The sequence below is a fragment of the Leucoraja erinacea genome, chromosome 17, assembly GCF_028641065.1.
Source record: "Leucoraja erinacea ecotype New England chromosome 17, Leri_hhj_1, whole genome shotgun sequence".
In the NCBI taxonomy this organism is placed as follows: domain Eukaryota; kingdom Metazoa; phylum Chordata; class Chondrichthyes; order Rajiformes; family Rajidae; genus Leucoraja; species Leucoraja erinaceus.
Genome location: NC_073393.1, coordinates 34,210,306 through 34,224,642, shown reverse-complemented (window position 1 = coordinate 34,224,642; position 14,337 = coordinate 34,210,306). Strand labels below are relative to the sequence as shown.

Sequence of the window (14,337 nt, the reverse complement as noted above, 5' to 3'; positions counted from 1 at the left end):
ACATTGTGTTGAAACCGCAAGTGTCTATTTCAGCAAAATGTTACACAAGGGTACCTGACAGTGTTGCTCTGTGAACATTGCCATTGAAGATTTGCTCTTTTATGAGTTTCACAAACATTAGGATGACCCAAAATTCTGTTTTAACGGACATAAAAGTTAGTAATTCAATGCTTTATCTCCTTGAGAAGTAAAATTGGAGCTGAGAGAAAAGTAGATCTTAAAGGAATCGAGGGATGTGGGAATAATGCTTCACCTCACCAGAGTCCCAGATTCGATCCTGACTATGGGTGCCATCTGAGCGTAGTTTGTATGTGCTCCCTGTGACCGTGTGGATTTCCTCTCATAACCCAAAGACGTGCAGGTTTGTAGGTTCATTGGCTTCTGTAAATTGGCCCTGGTGTGTAGGATCCAAAAAGTCTTGAACAGAGGGAGCAGGAGAATAGCCCACTCCTGTTTGTTTTTCTCATGCTGGACTGTCAAGGGTTTAATATGAGGATGCATATTACTGAGTTTTAAGAGTAGGCCTAATAATTTCAATTGATTCCCACCCTGAAAAGGATGGAGTGTGTCCTCTATCTTTACAATATCTTTCTCTCTTCCTCACTAAGGGGCGTGCTGGCCATTGTGGAACATCTGTACAAGGAGCGGCCAAATGAACACCGACCAACAGGATTTGACCATCATCCCCTCCTGCCTACCTCCACCTAACTCTTTCATTTCTGTCAGGTTAACTGTAAGTGCTCCAGGCAAAACGAACAGCACAGCCGAGAAATGCCTGGTCCTCAACAAGGGGGGCAAAAGAGGATTGGATGTCAGAGTCAGGTATGGATTGGAGCTTACCTAGGTGATAAACTAGTGAACAAGGTCATTTGATCCACTGTTCCGTCGCAAATGACAGTGGAGGGACAATTTGTGTGTGTGTTTGCAACATTAACCCTGCAGCCAATGCACCAACATCATTGTCATTTTATTATGTTCGTATCCATGCATAGTTCTAGGCACTTCCAGTCTATCTCTCTATGAGGAGGAATTTCTTTAGCCAGAGGGTGGTGAATGTGCATTTCATTGCCACAGACAGCTGTGGGGATAAAGTCATATCTTTAAGGCAGCGATTGACAGATTCTTGATTAGTACGGGTGTCAGGGGATATGGGGAGAAGGAAGGAGGATTAGGTTGAGAGGGAAAGATAGATCAGCTGTTATCGAATGGTGGAGTGGACTTGATGTGCCGAATGGCCAAATTCTGCTTGTATAACCTATGAACTTATTGTCCGTGTGGTATAGTAATTCTCTGACGACCTTCTGCCCAACTATTCAGAAATCCCAGGGGTTTAACATCAGATTCAGATTCAGATTCAATTTTAATTGTCATTGTCAGTGTACAGTACAGAGACAAAGAAATGCATTTAGCATCTCCCTTGAAGAGCGACTAGCAAACGATTTAATTTCTAATCTGGGGGGGGGGGGGGGGGGGGGGGAATTTGGCAGTCACCGAGGTACGTTGTTAAGTAGAGTGACAGACGTGGAAAGAAGCTGTTCCTCGACCTGCTGGTTCGGCAACGGAGAGACCTGTAGCGCCTACCGGATGGTAGGAGGGTAAACAGTCCATGGTTGGGGTGAGAGCAGTCCTTGGCGATGCTGAGCGCCCTCCACAGACAGCGCTTGCTTTGGACAGACTCAATGGAGGGGAGCGTGGAACCGGTGATGCGTTGGGCAATTTTCACCACCCTCTGCAATGCCTTCCGGTTGGAGACAGAGCAGTTGCCATACCATACTGTGATGCAGTTGGTAAGGATGCTCTCGATGGTGCAGCGGTAGAAGTTCACCAGGATCTGAGGCGACAGATGGACCTTCTTCAGTCTCCTCAGGAAGAAGAGACGCTGATGAGCCTTCTTGATCAGAGTAGAGGTATTATGGGTCCAAGAGAGGTCATCGGAGATGTTGACTCCCAGGAACCTGAAGCTAGAAACACGTTCCACCTCCGTCCCGTTAATGTGGATGGGGGTGTGCGTGCCGCCTCTGGACTTCCTGACTTCTCTGGCTCAACATATAGTGTTTGCCTTGCTCCTTTTCAACACTCTGGGGTCCAGTCTCCTACACTCCCCTTCATGGGTTGGGATACTTCCTCAGATTTGCAGCTCAACATATGATGTTTAGTTCCCTCCATCCCTTTAAACTCGCCATGGTCTTGTCTCCTTACACTCCCTTACAATTCAGAAGAAGGGTCTCGACCCAAAACGTCACCCATCCTTTTGTGAGTTTCTTCCAGAGAGGCCACCTGACCAGCTGAGTTACTCCAGCACGTTATGTCTATCTTCGGTATCTACCAGCATCTGCAGTTCCTTACTACACCATAAACTCTGGATTATCAGAGTTTACCGTCATTTAAAAACACAGAACATTTATGACACAGAAGTAATCCACTGGGCCCACAGTGTTTGTGTTTGTTGAAACACAAGAGATGCCAAACTTAATTCCGCCCATTCCTTTTGTTCATTAACTCCTCTGCCAAAAGAAATGTATTTCTTATTTACTCCCTTACTTGACTTCACTTAATTTCATACACCAGTTTACCCTTCCTCAGTAACACAGAAAACAATCATAGTTTATTCATTCTTTCCTCAGAGCTGATATTTTCCATTGCTGAAAACATTCTCATGTGTCACCTCCACACTTTCTCCAATTCTGATCTGATTATATTTCCCATACAATGAACCTGTTTGTTATTTTCAACAATTACAGTTTTCAAAAGACATTTGGACAGATGTATGGATAGGAAATGTTTAGGGGGACATGGGCTAAGAAAAAGCAAATGGGACTAACCCAGAATGCCAACTTGGTCGACATGGACAAGTTAGGCCGAAGGGCCTGTTCCTCAATGTGTTATATGCCTCAATGACACCATGATAACAATCTCTCTTCCTGCAACTATAGAAAATGGAGTCTCCTCCAGACTGCCATCATTGAAATCTCTTAAAATGGCTGCTTTCAGTTCTAGACTGCATTGTCGTAATTCCATTGCTGTTTTTGTTCACCACTTTAGTTTAGAAATGAGTTCACAATGAGGCATTCTTCCTGGTTTATAGTTTATTTTTTTAATTTTTAAGTTTTCTTTCCGAGATTTATCACCTCCATACTTTCATTTGGAAAGATGGTTAATGCTGACCACATGCTGATGGGAATGAAAGTTGAAGGGGCCCAGCCAGCATGGGTTGGTAATACCACACCAGGAACCGGAATATTTTAAAGTCCACTCATAGTGTGCAGTGCAGGAAAATAAATAATGAGGTTACTCATGCGTAAAAAGCACAACCCGCCAGTCTGAAGAAGGGTCTCAAACCGAAACATCACCCATCCCTTCTCTCCAGATATGCTGCCTGTCCTGCTGAGTTACTTCAGCATTGTGTGTCTATCTTCAGTGTAAACTAAAGATCCAATAGCACAGCATCTGCAGTTCTTTCCTACAATCTACTTTTCTCCCTTGATTTATGAATCCAGGAAATGATAGACCAGTGAGCCACACATCAGTGGTAGGGAAGCTATTGGAGAGGGTTAGGGTTTACTGGTATTTGCAATAAAATGTGCTAATTATGGACAGTCAGCATGGCTTTGTCTGGGGGAAGTCATGTCTTACAAACTTTATTGAACTTTTTGAGGAGCTGACAAAGGAGGTTGGTGATGGTGGGGCAGTGGTTATTGTCTATGTGGACTTTAGTGAAACAAAGAAACAAAGAGATTCATGGAAGACTGATCCAGATTATTAAGATGCATAGGATCTATGGAGTTCGGTATAAGTTCATGAACTTATGAGGGGCATAGATAGGATAGACAGTCATCTCATAATCATTTTCCCAGGGCGGAATGTCAAATACTGGAGGTCATAGTTTAAAGTGAGAGTGGGAAAGAAGATATGAGGAGCAAGCTTTTACAGTGGTAGGTGCTTGGAACACGTTGCCAGGGGTGGTGGGGAACTAGATATGTAAGCGGCATTTAATATAGGCACATGAGTTCACAGTGAATAGAGGGATATGGATCGTGTGCAGGCAGACGGAGTTATTTAATTTGGTACCATGTTCAGCACTGCCATTGTGGGCCCAAAGGTCTGTTCCTGTGCTGTATTGTTCTGTTGCCAATATTATCTTAGTGGTGTGAGTATAATTAAGGGAAAGACGAGAAATTGAAATATGACTTCATTTATTTTGAAACGGCAGCCAAAACATGGCAAAATATTTGAAGTAATATTTTGGATAATTTGAATTATTGACTTGAAAGTGGCGTGTGGTTTCTTTCAGATGTGAGAACAACTGCAATCCAGTTGATCCTTCAGAAAATGTGACATTGACTGTCTCTTGTCAAGAATGCAAGAATTCAATCAAATATAATTGGTACAGGGTTAAACCTTCTAACTCTCAGGTAAAAGAAGCAAATCAAAGTACTTTGTATTAACATGCAGAATGTACTGTACTTCCAAATGTTTGACAATAGACAATAGGTGCAGGAGTAGGCCATTCGGCCCTTCGAGCCAGCATCGCCATTCAATGTGATCATGGCTGATCATCCTCAATCAGTACCCCGATCCTGCCTTCTCCCCATATCCCCTGACTCCGCTATCTTTAAGAGCCCTATCTAGCTCTCTCTTGAAAGCATCCAGAGAACCTGCCTCCACCACCCTCTGAGGCAGAGAATTCCACAGACTCGCCACTTTTAGTGAGAAAAAGAGTTTTCCTCGTCTCCGTTCTAAATGGCTTACTCCTTATTCTTAAACTGTGGCCCCTGGTTCTGGACTCCCCCAACATTGGGAACATGTTTCCTGCCTCTAGCGTGTCCAAGCCCTTAACAATCTTATATGTTTCAATGAGATTCCCTCTCATCCTTATAAACTCCAGAGTGTATAAGCCCAGCTGCTCCATTCTCTCAGCATATGACAGTCCCGCCATTTGAATGCTTTTCACAATCCATTGATATGCATTTTTTATACTTTAGGTCAACCTGCCTTCTGCTTGTAACATCAAACAGCAAAGTAGTGCTTTGGAATCATTGGTATTGATGAAGGAGAATACAGACACTCTGGTTTTGGGGAAAGAGGAATTGGCTAAGTATGGTCCAACATTTAAAGTGAGGGCAATGGGTAAGTTGAATTTATCTTGCAAGCAACCAACTTTTAAAAGTATTGAGGTTATAGATCACCTGCTTCGAACCAAACTAACCAAGCAGCTCACATTATGGGAAAGACATGTTAAATAAACTGAGAAAATATTTGTCTGCTCTAAAATTGCTAACTGGTCACATGAACAATCGAGGGATGACCCAGTGGTGCAGCTGGTAGAGATGCTGCCTCACAGCGCCAGAGACCTGGGATCGATCCTGACCTCGGATGCTGTCTCTGTGGAGTTTGCATGTTCTCCGTTTGGGTTCCTCCTGGTGCTTTGGTTTCCTCCCACATCCCAAAGATGCGCATTAAGCTTGTAGGTTAATTGGCCCCTGTAAATTGCCCCTAGCGTGTAGGCAGTGTACGAGAAAGTGGGATAACATACAAATAATATGAAGGGGATGATCAATGGTAAGTGTGGAGTTAGTGGGCCGAAGGGCCTGGTTCTATGCTGAGGCTCTTTTTTTTTTTAAAAGGAAATTGCATCAAATTCTTTGATCTATATGAAATGTGAATGATCATTCACAACTTGTGAGTCTGGTTTAACTGTGAAAAAAAGACGCAAAAGTCAACATTCATGTTGCAGCCCTCTAAAGTTTACTCCTGAATATCACAGCAAAGACATGGATGCGATGGCATGTACAAAAATGGGTCAGATAGATTACTGACATACCTGGTATTATATTTTGTTTTTCCTATTTTAATGTCCACAGAAGCAAGAGGCAGTTTGGCCCATTTATCTAGTGCTGTTCCTGCCATCAGCTCCTGTACACTTCCTATGTGCACCACACCTCACCACTGTTCCAGATAAAATTGACCTTTGCAGTTGTTAATGTCATCCTACACTGGGTTTTATTGTTGTGATCCTCCCAAGAGCCTCATTTGCAAAAAGTCCCAGCCACCACTTGTTGGTGACCCAAGTCTAGTTGGTTCAACGGGTATAACTTGAAGACAAAAAGAAAAAATATATTTGTTGAAGAATTTTTGTTTGCTTTAGAAACTACATTACAAGATGAGCTAAAGAACGATATTGGAAACTATCCTAAACTATGATGCATGGTGTTTTATCTCAGGGATAAGTGGCCATGGATGTTACAAATACAATGATTACATGGTTAGTATGGTGCCTCCACTGCCAGTGCCATCCTGCGATGTTTCTCCTAAAGAAGGATCAGCCGTCTCCACAGAATTCAGCATCAAATGCACTGTTGCCTGTGGCTCAAACTCATCCTGCAACTCGTCGGACCTTACCTACTGTTTCTTTTTGAAACCAGGTAATAATCATTGGGCTCCCTCGAAAAATACTCTATGCTTAAAAATTCGTCCACATGTGCAAACATAATTTACTGTGAGCAAACTTCAGGGAGGCATGCAAAATATGCACTAAGCACAGAAACATGTGATTGGAATAGTCACCATGCACTGGACTAGTTGATGAATTTTCCCTTTAGTGGAAAATATTCCAGCCACTTTATCTTTTTTGTTTCCTCATTAATCACTCGTGCTCTTTTCATAACGTCTGGGGTGGGTAGAGTTGCAGAAACTTTTCAGATGGTAAACCCAGAAATATAGGGGTCTCACAAGTGCTACGGAGTTCAGTGGCAGACAATATTTTTAATTTGTTTTCCCACTTGTTTGCCTGTCCGCTGAACATCTTAGAAGGCAGCATGAGAATAGTTCACACAATTGCAGAATTGTTGCTGCACAAGAAGGAAATACCATGTCGCCTACTCCCACTCCCAGTGGGAACAACTAATCAATGACTTTGAAGACACAAGGGAGCAGGGAAAAGGAACTATTGTATCAGTGGCAAACAAACTGTTGGTGGAACTCGGTGACACAAGGGAGTGCAGATGCAAGAATCTTCAGTGCAAAGAAAACTGCTGGAGGAACTCAAGTGGATCTGGCAACATCTGTGGAGGAAAATGGACAGAGGCAATTTTAGGTCATGTGCCCGTTTGCCTCTACATTGCTGCCTGAACCCACTGAGGTCCACCAATTCGCACAAGATGGTAAGAATTAGATTCAGGAGTAGGCCAGAGATAGACACAAAATGCTGGAGTAACTCAGCAGGACAGGCAGTGTCTATGGAGAGAATGAATGGGTGACGCTTCGTGCTGAGACCCTTCTTCAGTCTGAAGAATCTGTAGTTCCTTACTGCACATCAGGAGTAGGCCATCTTGTCACTCAAGCCTGCTCCACCATTTATCATGAACTTAGTTCCATTGGCTGGAGCACCACAATATCCCTGGATTCCCTTCACATCCAGACATGTGTTGCTCTCTGTGTGTGTTTTGAATGAATTCTACACTAATCTCAATTACCAACAGTGCTCCATTGCCTTCTATGCCTTGCAGATTATCAAGTACTTGGCTGGATTCTTCCTAAATGTGTGAGCGTTCCTGTCACTGTTGTCTCCCAAGGCAGGGCATTCCAGATTCCAGCCACCCTCTGGGTGAAAAAGTTCCAGCTCAGATCCCCTGTAAACCACTAAAGCCTGACATTAAACCAAAGCCTTCAATACAAATGTTATGGAGAAAGATTTCCTACTATCTTCCCTGTCTATACCTCTCATCATTTGGTGTGCCTCCATCAGAACTTCCCCCTTAACCATCTCCAGTCCAAGGAGGAACGCACCCAGACTTACAAACAGGGAGACACAAAATGCTGGAGTAACTCAGCGGGACATGCAACATCCCTGTAGAGAAGGAATGGGTGATGTTTCGGGTCAAGACCCTTGTTCATTTAAACCAGCATCTGCAGTTCTTTCCTATATAGGTTCTTTATTGTCATTATAACATGTGAACATGTACAACAAAATTAAAAATGCCAGCCAGTCAGTGCAACATTCACACATTATCTAAAAGCTAATGATAGGTAAAAGAAAAATATCTGAAATAAACAACTAAAATAAATAACATGAAAAAAACAAGCATAAACACACAACCATACATTCTTCTGTCGATTGCACAATCCCTTTGGTATGTAGCGCGCCTGCGCTCATTTGGTGGCTATATTAAGTGTAGTTATTGCTGTGGGATAAAAACTGTTTTTGAGTCTGTTTGTCCTTTGTCTTACACTTATGAACAGGGAAATGTGGTTCATTCTGAATGTCAACATATCCTAAACTTTCACCATTTGGAAAATACTCAACTGTTCTGTTTTGTGCACCAATATGGATGACCTCACATTTTTCCACATTATATTTCATCGGCCATGCTGTCGCCCCTTCATTTGATTTGTCCATATCCTATTGAACATCCACCTATAACATCCACTCCCTGCTTTCATCCCGCCTAGTTTTTTATCAGGAGTCTTTGAAATATGACATTTGGTTCACTCAGCCAAATTATTAATTATAACTCCCTCTAGTCATAGCCCATCAACCTAAGAGAGAAACAATTCCCAATCTGTGCCATGACATTACCCCAATTCCATTAGCTCTAACATTGTTTGCTGACCTTCTGTGTGGGACTTTATTAAAAGCCTTCGAGAAATATCAAATATACTGCATTGACTGGTCCCATCTAATCTGCAGCACAGTGGCACAGCGGTAGAGTTGCTGCCTTACAGCACTTACAAGCCAGAGACCCGGGTTCGATCCCGACAACAGCTGCTGTGCATACAGAATTTGTACGTTTTCTCCGAGATCTTCGGTTTCCGCCCACACTCCAAAGCCTGTACAGGTCTATAGATTAATTGGCTTGGTGTAAATGTAAATTGTCCCTAGTGTGTGTAGGATAATGTTAATGTGTGGGGTGGGCTCGGTGGGCCGATGGACCTGTTTCCACACGGAATCTGTAAACTAAACTCAACTAAACTATTCTACTAGTCACATCTTTGGAGACCCCAATGAATTGTCACACTTAATTTTCCTTTCATATATCCTTGATGACTGTTTAAAACTATTATTTGTTTCAATGTGGAAATATATTTCAGTTATCCTTTCAGGCAGTAGGCAGTGCTTTGCAGATTACATGGCTTTCGATGTCTTTACAGATTTTCCTTTACACTGTGGATCACAGCCAATACTGCCACCCACATACCTACCACTGGGAGACTCAAAGAATAATGACCAGCTGAATATCATAGTGACCGTCAGCGATGGGTTGGGATCCTCAACTAGCGTTATCATGGCGGTGATGGTATGTTGTGTCTTTCACTTCAGGGAAAAGAAGAATTCCCAGAAAGAGCTATGGATTTCCAAACTTAGCAGATCATGTTGATGGTTGGAAAAGGTGTGGGTGAGGAGGGTGAAGAATGACTGTAAATGGTTGAGATCGTAAATCAAATATGTACAACAACAAATACTCATCCTAAAAATTGGGCCTAGTCTGAAAACATTGACTATTTCCCTCGCTCAGGCGCTGCCTGACCTGCTGATTATTGCTCGCATTTTTTAGACATTGTTTTATGAGGCATGTTGATCAGCATTGGCAAGTTGCACAGAAGGGCCCGTATCCACGCTATATGACTCTATAATGTCTGAGGAATAAAAATGGGAGAATGTTTAAGCTGTAAGGTCTTTGGTGATGAGTTCATTGCAATCCATACCCGATTTGTTCCAAGATTTGTTGGATGGAACTGAAGATGCTGGTTTAAACCAAAGATCGACACCAAAAGCTGGAGTAACTCAACAGGTCAAACAGCACCTCTGGAGAAAAAGAATAGGTGACGTTTCAGTTCAAGACCCTTCTTCAGACTGAATCTTGTTCCAGAAATTATCAGAAAATATTCCTCTCTGCGCACTTGATTTTGATATAAATTGGCAATTCATACTTTTCTCTTCCTTTTTCCAGTTCTTTTTGTAGTAAAAATGTTCCTGATGTTAGAGGAGTCCAGTACCAGGGGTCACAGTTTAAGAATAAGTGGTAGGCCATTGAGGACTGAGATGAGGAAAAACCTTTTCACCCAGAGAGTTGTGAATCTGTGAAATTCTCTGCCAATTCACTGGATGTATTCAAGAGAGAGTTAGACATAGCTCTTGGGGCAAACAGAATCAAGGGATATGGGGAAAGCAGGAACGGGCTACTGATTTTGGATAATCAGCCATGATCATATTGAATGGCGGTGCTAGCTCAAAGGGTTGAATGGCCAACTCTTGCACCTATTTTCTATGTTTCCGTAGATGCCTCCTGATATGCTGATCATTTCCAGTACTTTCCGTTTTAATTTCAGATTACCAGTTGTTGCAGTTGTTGCGACTTTCATTTTTTCCCAGCAGTTCTATTGCATACCACAAACCAATCTGTAATGCGTGGGTAAAATAATCATCTGTGTTATCTCAATGTTGATTGAGGCAGTCCCCCCTCCCCCCCCCCCCCCCCTTCCCCCCCCCCTCCCTTCCCTTCCCTCCCCCCCCCCCCCCCCCCCCCCTTCCCTCCACCCTAGTTGTTTTACCAGTTTCACAGTCCTCCTATTATTTTCCTCTTGAGATCACACATTCCCTAGGGAACAATGAACTTAGCAGGCACCGCCTTGCTTGAGGTCATTTGTGGTCGACCCTGATCAGTACTGGTCTTTTCTCACCTACAGCTCTTCACCACAGGCCCCCTCCCTCCTCTCTCTACTTTCAGTCTGAAGAAAGGTCCCGACCCGGAACATCACCCATCTTTTATCTACAGGGATGGCACCTGACTCATTGAGTTACTCCAGCACTTTGTGTCTACCTTTACTATTACTACTGTCTTAGTCTGGAACCAGAGCAGAAAAGCCATCCATTTTCCCATCTAGTTGACAAAGGGAAGAAGTTTGAACAGACTGGGAGTGAATCTATTTTTTAATGCCTGTGTCCATAACCAAGGCAATGTTTACGGCACCTACCACTTCCAGCTGGTTGCGGATGGGAAATTGGATGCCATGCGTGCAAGTAAGGCCTGGAAATTAAAATTTCTCAAAATGCATCTCCTATCGTTTTCTTATCAGCCTTGTCTTATCATGAAGTAATTCCGGGGCATCAGGTGTAGCAGTCGGGGGTAACTGGTTCTTCAGGGCTAATGTTATAGAGTCATAAATACAGCTTGCCCATGCCAACCAAGGTGTCCCATCTACACTATCCCCACCTACCTGCATTTGACCCATATCCCATTAAACTTGTCCTATCCATGCACTGGCCAAATTACTTTCAAATGTTGTTATAGTTTCTGCCTCAACTACCTGCTCTGGTAGCTTACTCCACATAGCTATAGTGTGAAAAGATTGCCCCTCAAATTCCTATTACATCTTTCCCCTCTCACCTTAAACCTATGTCCTCTGCTTCTTAATTCCCCTACTCTGGGTAAAAGACTCGGTGCATCTACTCAATCTGTTCCCCTCATGATTTTATACACCTCTAGATCACTTCTCACTCTCCTCTCGTTAGCTGGTTGGCCATACTTATCCCTCAGTCCCTTGGGAATTGTTCCCACCCTTGCCGTCGCTTTTGTGGGAAAGGCTGGCTTTTATTGCCCATCCCAGATTCCCACGGTTCGGTGGACAGAGTGGCTGCTCCGTTCATCAGGAGCTCATGCGACCTGCGTTATGGTAACAGTTATGATTGTAGTTTCCTTAAACAAACATTTTGTTTTTTTTAATTATATCTTTCAGCTTCATTTTCTTGAAATCACTTTTATTGACTTTTTATCCGATTTAAAAAACATTTTGTACCCATTTGGTTAAATTCAAACTGATTAATACATCTTTCTAACCTTCCTATTGTGTGATGCTGACAGCAGGTGAGGGTCAAGGTCAAAGTGTTTATTTAAGATGGAGGGAGTTGTATCAGCAATACCCTTACATTTATTTAATGTCCACCACAGGTTCATGGATTCTCGGACATCGGAGAGGATAAAGATTTGGCAACACTCTTCTCGGAAACCTTAATGGATCTATCAGGGAAAAAGGCCAATAGTTCTTCCCTAATCCGACTGTTTGAATCTGTCTCTTCTGTACTAAATCAGGAGGCTGGTACAGGAGGCTCGGACAAATTGGCTCTGACTGACAAGAAGCAGGTATTTTCTTTCAAGGGAAAAATAAATAGATTAATCATTGCGTTCTAAATAAAGGTTCAAACCCTTTAACACCTCAATATTCCCAAGCAACCAAAGTAAGAATTGGTTTTTAACGACTTAAAAATTTCAGACACCTGGTCAATTGCTGTTGGTTTTCTTGATGCTGCTGTTGACATCGATTAATCTACTGAGAGGCTTCTGAATCAGTATGTTGTCAGATCAAGATCCACGCTATTGACCTTAGCACTAAAGGCTTGGTTAATTCTTGGCACATGATTCACACTATCAGAGATGTTGACTCTCAGATAAGATTTTAAACCCTTTTCCGCTTTTACGTGAAACATAAACATAGAAACGTAGCTCCAAAGTCGGGTCGGAAGTTGGGTCGCACCGCAACCACAGCCCCGAAGTCGGCCAGCCTCGCGTTGGTAAGTCCTGGCTCTGCCTCCACAGCCTCGAGGTCGGTCGCAGTTGGAGGCCACCAGCTCCGCGATAGGCCTCAGCGCAGACGGACACGGAGACGGGGGATACGGCAGGAAAAGTCGCATCCCCCCCCCGAAGGAAGAGTCAAAAAACATACCACACACACCCCCCCACACATACACAACTAAATAAACCGAAATAAACTGCAACAACAAGACAAAAGAAATTAAAAAAAAGAAAAGACAAACGGACTGCAGGCGAGCCGCAGCTGCAATAGGTGCAGGAGGAGGCCATTCAACCCTTCGGGCCAGCACCGCCATTCAATATGACCATGGCCGATCATCCTAAATCAGTACCCCATTCCGGGTTCCTCCCCATAACTCTTGATTCCGTTAACCCGAAAGAGGTAAATCTAACTCTCTCTTGAAAACAGCCAGTGAATTGGCCTCCACTGTCCTCTGTGGCAGAGAATTCCACAGATTCACAACTCTGGGTGAAAACATTTTTCCTCATCTCAGTCCTAAATGGCCTACCCCTTAAATCTTTAACTGTAACCCCTGGTTCTGAACTCCCCCAACATTGGGAACATGAGACAAATATATATAATCGTTGGACAAAGAAGTCACTGAAGAATCATTAATTGTGTCTAATTTTGTTTCCTGCCACCAAAAACATCTCCAAGTTAAGAGAAATGATGCTTTCGAACTTGGCCGTTGTGGAGGTTCCATCATTGCACAGAGTTCTTGAAGTTTCTGAAGTTCTAAAGCAGTTAACCGACTGGTCCAATGAACTGACATCCACATCACAGGTACCCGCACTGTAACATGCCTAATCTCATCCAACCTTTTATCGTGGTAATTAGAACCATTCTTGGCCTGCTGTGCTCTGCTGTTAATTTCTTGTAAATTAATTAAATGCAGCAGCAGAATGGTAAAGATAGAGAATTATCTCAAGGTGTTCACTGTCAAGTAACACAATCGTATGAAAGTATATCTGAGTAGGTAAGATAAAGATGGGGCAATGTGCTTAAAGTGTTCGTCCATTCCATTATGTTGAGGCAGAACTAGGTTTAGGTTTATTAATGTCACATTTTCTAAGGTCTGAAGAAGGGTCTTGACCCTACATCTACAACTCTGCAATTGCTTGTTGTCTTAGGCAGAATTGTTCCCAAACCAAACTGTGATGCTACCAGATATAGGAGTTACTCATGGCGGTTGTACATGGCCGTATATATCACAGTGGTGTCATCTGCACCATGATGCTGAGGGCATGTTTACTGAAGTCAAGAACTAGCTCTTTATTTTGTTGACATTGAGAGATAGGTTGCAGTCCTGACACAATTATACTAAGTTTTCTATCACCTTCCTGTACTTTGTCCCATCATCATTTGTGATATGGCCCATCACAGTGGTGTCATCTGAAGATGGAGTTAGAGCTGGCATTTGGCCCCAACAGCCATGATGTGGTTTGTGGAGTCACGCAAACTTCAAGGGCGCTGGTGTTGAGAATGTCCTGGGAGGTGTTGGCCCCTGGGGGGGGATGTGGTTTGCTTCACATTCCAGTGGCGGGGGGATTCCAGGGGGTTGGGAATGCTTATTTCCTATCTCCAGAGTTTGAGATGAATTTGGATGGGATTATAGTTGATAAATAGGAGCCTAACGTAGAAGTCCTTATTGTCTAGGTGCTCCAGAGAAGAGTTAAGGCTAGGGAGATGGCATCCACTGTGAGTAACTGCTGGTAGGTGGCAACTGCTGTAACAAACAGTGTTTTGTATCTC

General features: G+C 43.2%; 1 protein-coding gene across 1 annotated transcript in view; it reads left to right on the top strand.

Annotated features, from left to right (window-relative positions):
- Positions 1-14,337, top strand: part of LOC129705508 (polycystic kidney disease protein 1-like 2) — a 131,778-nt gene that overhangs the window by 51,694 nt on the left and 65,747 nt on the right. The window contains exons 11-17 of the mRNA XM_055649095.1: positions 747-822; positions 4,292-4,412; positions 4,983-5,095; positions 6,172-6,470; positions 9,100-9,293; positions 11,946-12,182; positions 13,243-13,368. Of these exons, the coding sequence (XP_055505070.1) occupies positions 747-822; positions 4,292-4,412; positions 4,983-5,095; positions 6,172-6,470; positions 9,100-9,293; positions 11,946-12,182; positions 13,243-13,368 (1,166 nt within the window). The remainder of the gene's footprint in view (positions 1-746; positions 823-4,291; positions 4,413-4,982; positions 5,096-6,171; positions 6,471-9,099; positions 9,294-11,945; positions 12,183-13,242; positions 13,369-14,337) is intronic.